Source organism: Salvelinus namaycush, chromosome 13 (genome assembly GCF_016432855.1).
Source record: "Salvelinus namaycush isolate Seneca chromosome 13, SaNama_1.0, whole genome shotgun sequence".
Lineage (NCBI taxonomy): Eukaryota > Metazoa > Chordata > Actinopteri > Salmoniformes > Salmonidae > Salvelinus > Salvelinus namaycush.
In genome coordinates, this window is record NC_052319.1 from 37,108,452 (window position 1) to 37,122,214 (window position 13,763).

Genomic DNA, 13,763 nt, shown 5'->3' on the forward strand with positions numbered 1-13,763 from the left:
TTTCACCCCTGGTTTTACCTGCAAGATTTCAATTACATTATTTAGTAGATTTTAATACATTGGTATATCTCTATGCAAGTGAAGACACTTTCAGGAAAGACACTTCTTATCTTCTAGCTTTTCTGTTTTTTTGTTTCTCCTTGTGTCTGATATTCAGACCAGTAATATCTTAACAGGGTCTTCATGAACACTGCTCTGACTATCTGTGTTACTTTAGTTAAGTAATAAAATCTTGATGTATAATGTTGAAATGACACCTTATTTCTTGACAAAATAGTCGTTCAAGTTGCTGTATTGCAGAGATGGATCAGTGTTTAAAGTCTGATGCTAAGCTCATGAAAAACTCTGAAAACACTACTGGTAAACCGGGAGCAACGAGTTGTGTGCATTCACGTGCTTTGAGCTCTTTAAGAAAGCTGATTGGCTAATGCCAAACAAACTGCTACAACTATAAACGACAAGTACAGCTATTATTGCTTGTAATCAAGTTATAGTGTTAAAAAAATATATATAAATAGATTTGGTTTATTGTATTTTTTTGTGTTGTATTAACTGCTGAAAATGCTATCGAGGTAATTTCCTTAGTAGGTGACGTCAGAGTTCAACATGTTGGAGAAGTCGGAGCTCAGGGATGTTAGACGAGTTTGACACTAGTAATTACTAGTTGGAGGGACGTTCAAGTGGATTTTCTCCAGTCATATGCTTATATTTATGAAATTATGAGATGTCATGAACTCAGCATTAGCAACAGAGCTAAAAACACCTTGTAGGAGAAAGAAAGCTCACACAAACTATCAGTCATCCATCATCAAATCGAAAAAAATTGAACTGAAGTTATGGAACTGACATTTACATTCAAGAACATTCACATGTTTAGGAATATACTTACTTTATTGTCAAATGGTATGATCTTTACTTCCTTTATATGAATCATTCAGTACAATAATTGTCTTCATAACATTCAGTAGCATTTGGGTCAGTGTAAGGGCAACTCCATTCAAAATAAGATAATTCATATCAAAATAATAATTAACAGTACATTTCTGAATTGGAATAAACTCAATAAGGGAAAATAATATAAAATGAAAATACATGATATATTTTTATAAAAGTAAACATTTCCTTTGAAAAGGCCCTGATACCGTAGTGGTTAAAAGGAAGTAGGATGACGTTACCCACAGACACCGACCTAAGATCCTTGGAAAATGTGTTTTACTTCCCCACACATGGTTAGGGTTAGGATTTAGAAAGGGTAAATGAATCCTAGATATGTGTCTGTGGACAACCAGTACTCAAGCTCAGTTAAAGTTCTGATCCGTTTCCCCAGTGTGTACTAGATCACTCACCCAAAAGGATTCAAAAGCACTGGATTGGTGTGGCTGTATTCACACTAAATATGTTCAACCCTTAAGGGAGGGTGACGGAGTGCACACTTTTGTGAGAAAATAGAATGTGAGAAAATAGAATGTGGAGAAAATAGAATGTGGCGCCAGAGGAGGAAAGAGGAGCCCCTTCACCTGCTGTCCACCCTCATAAGATAGGTCAGAAACAGAGCATTTGGGGAAATTAGCATTTTCAGTACCAATACTTTCCTGGACTATTTGTAGTGGTTATTAAGGAAGAGCAGGATTACATTAGAGTAACATTAGACTTATATGTTGTTGTTTTTAATTGAATTAGTGCCTCTCACTAGAGACATAAACATTTGAATATTTCTAGGTTATAAGAACCTAATGAGCCACTGACATGCTGTTGACCTACGCTAAGCTAACTTAGCATGGACAACTTCCCATGACTTTTACAGAGGGTTGCTGGCTTTGTTCACGGTCGCCTTGGCAACACTGAACGTTTTGCATTCGCCTGTGTTTGGGGGACTGAAGTGGGGAATAGCCATGCTGATGATGACCTGATCTGTTTGGGGGACTGAAAGGGGGAGAAGAGCGATGCTGATGATGACCTGGGTCCTATCGGTGCTGTGATGTCATCACATCGAGACCCAACCAACAGAGCTGGAGTTGTGGCTCTGTCATCGACAGCTAAAAAAACAAACAATGAAACAACACCCAGCTGACACGTCAACAAAAACCAACCCCAACAGTTCTGCATCAGTTCTGTCTCCAGTGCTGTGGTAGTTTTGATCTCACTCCCTCTCTCATTCATTCACTCTCTCATTCATTCCCTCTCTCACTGTGTGTGACTTAGAGTTATGCATCTTTCCTCTTGCCCCTCCCGTCCCATTTTGGCACCCTGACCAGCAGCAGGACGACAGCCGCTAACGCCAACCCTACCCCCAGAATCGGGGGCCCACAGGGACTAAACTCCTGGGCCAGCCCCGAGAGCAGGGGGGCGAGCACGCGCCCCACCGCGGTCACTGACTGCCCCGCCCCGATGAGTGTGCCGCTGGCGTGAGTGCCCCCTTTCTGCAGTACCAGGTCAGTGATGCAGGTGCGTCCGATGGTTGTAGAGATGGCGATGAAAGTGGAACTTAACAACACGTGCCAGACACTGGACGCTGCGGCGTAGAGCAGGATCAGGCAACACGTGACGACCGAAGAGTGTAGCAACAGTGCCGACATTTTGTTACCGTACAGTTTAGTGATGGGTCCCACCAAGAACCCGGCTAGGGCCCCCAGGGTAGAGCTGTAGCTGATTAGATAACCTGTGGCCTTGGGCTTCAGCATGAAGCGCTCCTCCATGGCCAGGGAGAAGTTACTGTAGTACAGCATTATGGCCATGGCCATGAGCAGACGCACCAGGAACAGGTCCCACATGTCCGAGGAGGCCACACTGCTAATCTTGGAGCCCACCGAAGAGAGCTGACGCCAGGCAGAAGGGAGCAGGGACTCCTCCCCCCAGTCCAGGTCCCAGCTCCAGCTCCTCTGGTTCTTCTCTGGAGCCACCGATCCCGTGACCGCTGCCGCCGAAGCTGTAGTTTGGTTGTTGCTGTTGCCTTGGGAGCAGTTTTGCTGTGTTGAGGTGAAGTGGTTGTCGTTGTCGTGGCAGCTGGCATTGCTAGCGCTGCTGTCGGAGTTAGCATCGGTGCGTAGGGTTAGTGCATCGCTCCAGGGAAGCAGCCGAACTAGACCTGGATGGAACACAACAAACACAAGGTTAGACAGCACACATCCCATCCTTTCACATCCACAAAGTGCCTAGAGTTAAGGTGTGATTTAGAATTGGTTGGAATTGGGAATACCAACATAAGTGCCTTGCACACCCTTTGCCTACTCGCCTGCTCCTCCCCTCTCTCTCCTTGCCTCTCCCTCCCTGCCCCATCTCCTGTCCTCATCCTCACCCCCAGCTACCTGTGTTGAGGAGGAAGATGACGGCGCAGGAGAACCCCCACCTACCTGCGTTGAGGAGGAAGATGGCGGCACAGGTGAAGGATGAGATGTAGAAGCCTCCCTCATGTTCAGTGAGGTAGCCCCCCACCACGGGTCCCAAGATGAAGCCCATGCTGGAGGCCACGTTGAAGTGTCCCATCACTAGGGGGCGCTCCACCTCAGACACCAGATCAGACAGCAGGGCCCGGCAGATGGACAGGGAGTGCTTGAACAGCCCTGGAGGACAGAGCGAGAGGGAGCGGACACATGACAGAGAAGTTGTTTTTATGTTTGTGTGTAACAGAATGTTAATGATCAATTCTGTTTTTACTGACAGTCACGGTGCATATAAAACATCAAAGCATTTTTTTGTTTTTACATACCTGAACGATTCAGACTCAGATAAATGGTAGAGGTATTTCGAGGCTAAAGCCTCTGAAGTAAGAAGTCTCCTCCCTGACTCACCTAATTGTTTCTACCTTCCCCTCTCTCCCCCAGTCTGACTCACCCACAGGGATCCTAGCCAGGAGAAACAGGGTGATGCTGGTGGACATCCCCAGCAAGCAGTAGCCCAGAGCACTCAGCAGCAGACACATCAGCATAGAGTACCGCCTCCCGACCACGTCACTCCAGCTGCCCTGCCGATCACAACCACAATCATCACACACGGTATAATGAAATCAATTGAATTTGCTGTATACTGGATGTGGCCTGTGGGGATTACCACAGAGACCTGGCTGTTCCCTTCCTCCCTCCTTTCTCCCTCCATCAACCCATCCCTCCCTCCCTGTCTGTTCACTGGGGCCACAAACGATTCCTTCTCCTCCTTTAATTCGTCTCATGACCCCTGAGATTTAAACCAATTTCAGGAGACTGTGGGGGAAGGGGAAGTGCCTCTCACGACTCTACTCTGAGAACCTCTGTCTCTCTTCAGAGGAGACCTCTCTCAGCATACAGTATCAACCTTGTTAAGAGACGTAGATTCAGAGGAATTTGTGGATGTTAATGGAGTGTTAGTGGTTAGTGCATGGTGGAGCATAAAACTCCAGGTCACTGCTGACGTCCTATCAGAACCTCAGATGTTGACATTGTTGTGGAGACCAAAGGACACAAACACCATGTCAGGTGAGGTCTTAAGGTAGTGTGTGTGTGTGTGTGTGTGTGTATGTGTGTGTGTGTGACTGCTCTATGCTGTCATACCAGAAACACACTGGCGTTCAACAAGACATACAGTACCACAATACTACTGTCTGTCTTCAGAACACCGTCAGTACTTACAACTATAGTGCTGGAGAAGAGTTGTAGGATCCCATATGTGGAGCCTGAAACATAAACCATTGCATTAGGTACAGATTATGACCCATTCTGAATGTTGAACTGTTGTTAACAGACCAATGCTAACAGTGGTGAGCCACTAGCCGCTAGAGATATTTATGATTACAGCTTGCCTATGATGTAAGCCGCTGTAGCACTTTGCATAAGCTATCAGACTCTGTGAACTCAATCAGTGCTCACAGTGATATGAAAGGAGTAAGTATATCAGCTGGTGATTTCACACGCAGAGAGAAAGCTTATTTAGCAGAAAAAGACAATTCCTTCATCTGTTGTCCTCACAGGTCCCTATCCATTTGTTTCATACAATATTTCATGCAATAAAAGTTTTTTTTTTTTTTCCCCAGGTTGGCCAGCTACAGCTAAATTATACCGCCACTTCTGATGTATAAAAACATATTAAAAACTATGACACTGATGTGAACTCTCCTTTTTTTCCTGCTATTATATCTTCATCATCTTCATACCTACTAAGCCTGCCATGGTGGGGCTGGCCCCCAGTGCCTTGACATGGTGACTCAGCAGGGGAATGATCATGCTCACCGCAAACAGGTCCTGTTGAGGAGACAGAGACAGAAGAGAGTGTGTGAGAGAGAGAGAGAGAGAGGGAGAGAGAGAGAGAGTATAGACTGAGTGACTGCAGCAGGTGTTCTTTTAGTTCAAACACTGTTGAACTACAGTAACGACACTGTCATAGACAACACATAAACAACAACCACAACAAACACCCAGGAAGAAGTTTGTAGTGGGGAAATGTAAGGTGAATTAAGTTCTCATTCAGTTTAGAGTGATTAACACAATGCTTCGTGTATTTTAGTTTTCCCTTTCTGTGACACACATGATTTCCAGTGATCTATTTGTGCCACTTGTTTGTGTGCTGGTTGACGGTCACTAGACGTGTCACTGACTGCTATAGGTTGTTGTCATTTCCTTTGATAGTAATTGACGCCAGAGCTACTGAAGGTACAAGGACTGAGGACAAACGGATTATTATTGTACTGATGACATTGTGAACACTGTGATTCTGTAGCAGGTGGAAAAATCACTGTCTTTTGACTTCTTCCAAGCCTCTCGGGGTGATGTTTAGAGAACATTTGGTACTGTCTGATCAGTCCTTGTACCTTCAGTCTAGTGACCTTCAACCAGTACGCAAATGAGTGTCAAAAATCAAAGGTTATTATAGTAAACGAAAACTGAAATGAAAAATAATCATCCAAAAACGATTTAGTAAACTGAAATAAAATAATTAACAAACCCGTTTGAAAAACTAAAACTATACTGAAACTATTATCTTTGACTGCAAAACGAACTAAATTAAAACCATCATGAATTATGTTCCGTTTTAGCTTTTGGGGGCGGAATTCAAATTAAGTTTTCAAGCTTTTTTTCTGATGGGATTTTCAAGCTTCTGAATGTGGCGGGTCACATTGAGATTGACTTTATAATTTAAAGGTAGACTCAGTGACAACGTCATGGTAAAGTGGTAAAACTAAAGCAGCCAAGTCAGACACTACTATGGTTTTCCAACAGCAAAGGTTCAGATCAACATGGCAGTGTGCCATTGTTTTATAAAAGGTTTTCTTTATAATGTCGAAGTAAACATGTATCTAACACTTATATCACACAATCACAAACTGAAATCATAATATCATAGTATGGGTGTACACATTGTACAATCAATTAGTGAGACCCTTATGATTGGTTGACAATAAAGCCTCCCACAATGGTGAAGAGTTGATGTTGGTGAAGAGCAACTGCTGAAAACTTGCAGTTGACTGCAGTGAAAACTTCATGACCTTTGATCACATAATTTAAAAAAAAGTTAATGCAGTCTGTTGGCGGTTTCAAGACGATCGCTTCTGTGAAGTCGGGTCACCGCCTTTGTATGGGGATAACAATTGTCTGACTTGCATGAACACTACAAAACTCATGTGATGTACACACATACTGTATATGTTCAGTTTGCCAATGTGGGGTATGGTGGTTGGAGACATGTTTATGTCAACATTATAAACAATGGCTACACTGCAGTCGGTTGCTTTTGCCTTACCTTTTATGCCCAGAATGTAACACACTTTGAAAGGTAGTGACCCGAATTGAGATGAGCACTATGCAAGAATTTGCTCTCACACAGTAAAAGAGTATCTGCACATGTGCACAGGGGCGCTTCACCCTACTACAACGTGGTAGTTACTGGATCAAAACAGCAGAGAAGTTCAGCCTGGCGCTCCTGGCTGTTGCAGAAATTGACCCACTACTACTGTTTACTTTGTGCATCTATGTCATCTCGCTACGTCTACCTTTAAACCTAACCTAATCTATGATATGACACATCACATTATGCATTATTGCCCCACAGTGGCAAGAAGTGCCAAAAAAACACAAAAAATAAACTACACCTTCTTTCTGTCCCTAAAACTAAAACTAAATAATATAAAAATTAAAGAACAAATGTTTTGATATAACTTAAAATAAATAAAAAACGAGTAAACTAGATCTTAAACTAACTGAATTTCTAATAAAAATCTTAAAACTAATAGAAATATAAATGAATATAAAAACTAAAACCGATAATAACCTTGGTGATTAGATATAAAAGGCATGTCTCCACGAGGCCAGTTAGACATTGTCTATGCTTCTGTTCTGGAGGTGTCTCCCTGAATTCTTGTATTAAAACAGATAGATTTTGATTTACTTTATCAATGACTGCTTTTTTTTTACACAGGTGAACGACAACTGACCGCTGAAGTCACACAAGCCTTTACTCTATAACAATGGCACCATCAAAACATTTTCTAAACAAAATTGGACTATGGAAGTTGTTTTACTGCGAAAGAGAAGAGTAGCATCAGAGTATCGTGATCATCAGAGGTTGACCTATCAATAGCCAATGAAAACACAGTCAAATGAAGGGTTAAAATACTCTGCCCTGACAAATCACCCTTTCTAACATGCAGCATGCATCAAAGTTACGTTACCATCTGCTTTAAATGTTCAAACAGATTATAAAGTGTGGGGTTCACAAATGCTGCAATTTACATTCAGCACGGTCACGAGGCACTAGAGCAGCGATCATCAACTTGATTCTGCCGCGGGACGATTTTTCTTGAGCGGATGGTCAGAGTGCCGGAACATAATTACAAATAATTTGTAGACTGCAAAATGACCGCAAGAAGCACAAACAGATATAATATTTGACTGAAACGTAATAATTTAATAACTTGCTTACATTTGTATATGATCACGTGTTGCTCTATTAGCTGATTTCTTGGTGTTTACAGTCTTTTATGTCCAACAATAAAACAGATGTTTTTGTTTTTGTTTTTTACTGCTAGACAAACCACCATTGTTGTTAGCGATAGATTCTGCTCTGTGGAAGGGGGTTAAAGAGATGAACTAGGGACCTAAAGGTACAGCTAATCCAGCCTGATGTTTTGTGAGTTTAGCCTACAACAGAGAGAGAGCTCAGGGCCTGAGGAGAGAAATAGACACTCTCCCACCCTGTTCATCTGCATTTGTGAGGCCGTCTCCAGAGAAGCTCTTGCCAGAGACTTGATTGAAGTCACGCTGTAGCTCCTGCTATGTCACAGCCCTACCTATTAAACGGACTGTTTAATTCTCCCTCCGTTCAACTAACTCTGCATTCAAACTGGGACCAAACGTATAGTGTGTGGGAGTTAGTGCATGTGTGAGAGATAGAGAGACAGAGACAGAGACAGAGAGAGCGGATCAGAGCTCCCACTAGGGAGTAGGCTTTGGGTGAGAATGTTCTTGAGACACTCTGTAGCATTCACTTCTATACGTATTATCTGGATAGCATTACACATAAAACCTTTATCATACTGTCTTTAAACGCATCTGTATCGCTCCAATTCTGTGAGTTTACAGTAAGTGTGTGTCCAATCCACATAAGATTCAATAAACCTGACGTCAGCCTAATCCTGTACCACAGGATATCCATTAATATTCTATTTAAACAATAAGGCCTGAGGAGGTGTGGGCTGTTCTTACACACAACGTAACGTAGAGGGCCTGGATACAGCCTTTAGCCATGGTATATTGGCCATAAACCACAAACCCCCAAGGTGCCTTATTGCTATTATAAACTGAATACCAACGTAACAACGTCATTTTTTTGTCATACCTGCGGTTTCAGCCAATCAGCATTCAGGGCTCGAACCACCCGGTTTATCATATGTTTTATGGAGTCTGATGTTCTTGTGAAGACCCTGATCTTCTCAGAATAACAAGTCCTTCAGAGCAAAACACAGATTTCCAAGGACTGGATTCTGCTGGACAGGTTTTTTTGACAGTGCTGTGATGGGTTCTCAACCCGTCTCTTATGACTAGCTGGATCAGCATTAGAGTGACTGGCTGCAGAACAATCCATTAATGCATTTTTTGGCAAATGCAGGCACAATGTTTAATACATTTGATGTATGTTGTGGTAGCCTGCAGGTCAGGGTCTCAAATTTCATATACAGTGGGGCAAAAAAGTATTTAGTCAGCCACCAATTGTGCAAGTTCTCCCACTTAAAAAGATGAGAGAGGCCTGTAATTTTCATCATAGGTACACTTCAACTATGACAGACAAAATGAGAAAAAAAATCAAGAAAATCACATTGTAGGATTTTTTATGAATTTATTTGCAAATTATGGTGGAAAATAAGTATTTGGTCAATAACAAAAGTTTATCTCAATACTTTGTTATATACCCTTTGTTGGCAATGACAGAGGTCAAACGTTTTCTGTAAGTCTTCACAAGGTTTTCACACACTGTTGCTGGTATTTTGGCCCATTCCTCCATGCAGATCTCCTCTAGAGCAGTGATGTTTTGGGGCTATTGCTGGGCAACACGGACTTTCAACTCCCTCCAAAGATTTTCTATGGGGTTGAGATCTGGAGACTGGCTAGGCCACTCCAGGACCTTGAAATGCTTCTTACGAAGCCACTCCTTCGTTGCCCGGGCGGTGTGTTTGGGATCATTGTCATGCTGAAAGACCCAGCCACGTTTCATCTTCAATGCCCTTGCTGATGGAAGGAGGTTTTCACTCAAAATCTCACAGGCCTCTCTCATCTTTTTAAGTGGGAGAACTTGCACAATTGGTGGCTGACTAAATACTTTTTTGCCCCACTGTATGATGGAACCGCCTAAACCAGAATCAATATTTTACATAGCATAACAGCCCCTAATGTCATGAAATAGCCCCTGTAAAGTTGATAAAAGACAACAGTTAAAAAAACTGATGTCATCAGCAAGCATTTGCCTCAACTATCAGGTTCAATGTCCAATGTGAGCACTGCTCTCTATCTCTCTCTGTCTCTCTCTCTCTCTCTCTCTCTCTCTCTCTCTCTCTCTCTATCTCTCTCTCTCTCTCTCGCTCTCTCTCTCTGTCTCTCTCTTTCTCTCTCTCTCTCTCTCTCTGTCTCTCTATCTCTCTCTCTCTCTCTCTCTCTCTCTCTCTCTCTCTCTCTCTCTCTCTCTCTCTCTCTCTCTCTCTCTGTCTCTCTCTCTCTCTTTCTCTCTCTCTCTATCTCTCTCTCTATCTCTCTCACTCTATCTCACTCTCTCTATTTAAGATACACTGTTGCTAAAACTCTAATAGTTTGTCTAATTTCAGTTTATGTGACAAAAAAATTATATATCGTGTAGATAATCATTTTACCATCTAAACTGCTGTGAAATATCTTTTCCATAACCAAATATATTGTATTTTCAGCTGTTTGAAGCTGCTGTACAAAACTGAAAGTAAAAGATGCAAAAACTAAAGTTAAGAACGGGAAGCATAGAAAAAATGCACACACATATAACCGATCTACCGATTCTTAGACTTGCTTTCAATGGCAATTACATATTTATAGCTCTATTACTTTATTATATTATATTCATAACTTTATTTCTATGTGAATTTGGTCGGGTCGCCCAAAAACTTACGTATTTAAAGCGTGACTTCAATTCTTTCGTGTTCAAATGTAGCCTTCAAAAAAGGTTACAATGTTGCACTTACCATGAACCCCACCACATAGATACATTGTATAATCCGTGTTCGTCTCCTTGGTATTTGATTTAATATGCTACATTTTGCGTTATTCATTCTCCCGCAATGACAGCACGCTACGGGTCGATGCGGAAGCGCTCACTGTCATCTAGAGTGCCTATCAACCATAACAAAGAACACCCTGCAGTCTCGCGAATATTCGCTCTCTTCAGGGGTGTTCGTTCTCTCCCTCAGCAAGACTCTCAGCTGGACTCTATGCTAGTATGCATACATTCTGTGTGTCTTGCTATGACTGCGTAAACGTGTCTGCAGTTATTAAATCATTACTTCAATAGTTAGTGTGAAAGTAACGTGTGTCACGGCTGAGGGAGATGGCAGGCGCGGGACAACAGTCTTTCATGTGAAGTCGGGTGTATTATTTACAGCCCGGTGTTCAGTGTTCAGCGGTCGACTTGAATACAAATAGATCCAGAATATTAAGCATAAACTAGAATAAACTTTTCTAGTAAACACTATTCTCAGTGTACTACAGCTATTTATCTTTGAGCTGCTGGTTGCTTCTAGTCCACCTACTGGACGTGGCTGGAACATTAAATGCTTCCCATTCTCACGACGCATTCCACTTTTCTAGCGTGTCCTGAATCGCATCGATGTGCTTGCAGTCTTATCACTGGCACGTCTCACACTGTTATAGCAGATAGATGAGGCCATTCCTTGACTCACTTTCCTCCTCTTCAGGCCCAGAGGTTGAGTTTTCCAGGTTTCAGGTTGGCTGTTATTAGACACACCGCTGGACAGCCTGTCTAATCTGTTTCATCTGATGCTATCCTCACTTACCCGCTCCGAGGGAATACACACACACACACACACACACACACACACACACACACACACAGACACACACACACACACACACACACACACACACACACACACACACACACACACACACACACACACACACACACACACCCTGTGGGAAAGCTAAGTCTGCCTCTGTTTATGGACTGCAGACCTACTGGAATGTTGTTTACCCATGGTTCCCAATGGGACTAAAGGGGTGTGGAGGGTGAATATCAGGGTGCTGCTGTATGTACAGCTGAGACACAGGGCCGGACTACCGCATTTAGGGCCACAGTATATTATATATACAATACATTACTTAAATTATGTGGACACCTGCTCGTCACATGCTAGTTGGTCCCCCCTTTGCGGCTATACCAGCCTATAACAGCCTCCACTCTTCTGGGAAGGCTTTCCACTAGATGTTGGAACATTGCTGCGGGGACTGGCTTCCATTCAGCTACAAGAGCATTAATTAGGTCAGGCACTGATGTTGGGCGATTAGGCCTGGCTCGCAGTCGGCGTTCCAATTCATCCCAAAGGTGTTCGATGGGGTTGAGGTCAGGGCTCTGTGCAGGCCGGTCAAGTTCTTCCACACCGATCCCGACAAACCATTTCTGTATGGACCTCGCTTTGTGCACGGGGGGCATTGTCATGCTGATACAGGAAAGGGCCTTCCCCAAACTCTTGCGGATGCTTGGCCATGGAAACCCATTTCCTGAAGCTCCTAACTTACAGTTCTTCTGCTAACGTTTCTTCCAGAGGCAGATTGGAACTGAGTATTGCAACCGAGGACAGACAATTTTTACGTGCTGCGGGCTTCAGCACTCAGCAGGCTCGTTCTGTGAGCTTGTGTGGCCTACCACTTTGCGGCTGAGCAGTTATTGCTCCTAGGTGTTTCCACTTCACAATAACAGAACTTACCATTGACAGGGCAGAAATGTTACCAACTGACTTGTTGGAAAGGTGGCGTACTATAACAGTGCCACGTTGAAAGTCACTGCGCTCTTCAGTAAGGCCATTCTACTGTCAATGTTTGTCTATGGAGATTGCATGTCTGTGTGCTCAATTTTATACATCTGTCAACAATGGGTGTGGCTGAAATAGCCGTATCCACTAATTTGAATGGGTGTCCACATACTTTTGTATATATAGTGTATCTTCAAATTCATTTTTGTACACAATATTGTATCACATTTGATGAGTTACTGACTTGTCCATCGACAGGCTCGATCTGCTGTAGGCTCTACAACTGGACATTTGTGCTCTGATAATACTGACATGTCCATGCATCGGAATGCCTGAGGAATGCACTACTGTTGGACTGGAAAACAAATATATTTTTTTTTGTGGTGTTTTTTTTCCAATGCTGTATCAACATCTTTATCTGGACAAAAAATGCATTGCTTATCATAACACAAACCCATCTTGGACAATGTGACAAGATGTTCTTCAACACCCAATCCTCATGTCTCATTGTTTGTTCTTGTTTCCCAATCAAGCAGATAAGGTGGGATGAATCTCAGGATTTTGGAATCTTTTAGTCAAGCATTTGGCCTCTCAACATCGATCATGTTTCTCGCTATGTCTTTTGTGAAAAATATCTTGCTCTTTGTAAACCTTCCGTGGTTCAGAAATTGAGGAATGTTAACAGCAACTCCTCCAGGCATCAAGTTCTGGATCAAGAAGCCTGTGTCTGGCAAAATCCTGTCTCCAGAAGTGAAGATCTTCTCAAACCCCAACTTCTGGACAATGGCTTTGTCCGACACAGATCCTGGATTGAGTGCATTGAATGGTACACACTTGGAGTAGCAACGTCTATGTCAGTATTATCAATGACCATCTGTCAGGACCCGGTGCGAGAAACAGTCACTAATAATCAGCAGAACCCAGAAGATGAGGCAGACACAGTAGTTCTAGAGATGGTGGTTTAATAAAAGAACAAAAACTTCAGGCAAAGAATCTAAATCCACAATGTCCAAAAATAAAGCCAAGAGGCACAAAATGGAAATCCTCAAAAATGCAAAAGAAACTCCACAAAGTGGTAAAAACAGCAGAGAAAAACAAACCTCCAAAAACTACTCAAAAATACACACAAGAACTAAACCAGAGAACCTCTGGAAAATCCAATAAGAGAAATATATTTACAGAACAAGGCTTGGGCTGGGGCTGGGTGCTAACTTACAAACACTGAGCAAAGAACTGAGGAACACACAGGGTTAAATACAAACAAGGGAACGACCTACAGGTGCAAACAATAAAAGAG

At 42.7% G+C, this 13,763-nt stretch overlaps 1 protein-coding gene across 1 annotated transcript; it reads right to left on the reverse strand.

Moving 5' to 3' along the window:
* Positions 1–872: 872 nt before the first annotated feature.
* On the reverse strand, positions 873–10,888 carry LOC120058496 (major facilitator superfamily domain-containing protein 9-like). The gene is made up of 6 exons (XM_039007203.1): positions 10,664–10,888; positions 5,123–5,210; positions 4,602–4,645; positions 3,832–3,961; positions 3,351–3,560; positions 873–3,085 (listed from the first exon to the last, which is right to left on the reverse strand). Exons 1-6 carry the CDS (start codon positions 10,748–10,750, stop codon positions 2,205–2,207), a joined length of 1,440 nt encoding a protein of 479 aa, XP_038863131.1. The 5' UTR covers positions 10,751–10,888; the 3' UTR covers positions 873–2,204.
* Positions 10,889–13,763: the final 2,875 nt, after the last annotated feature.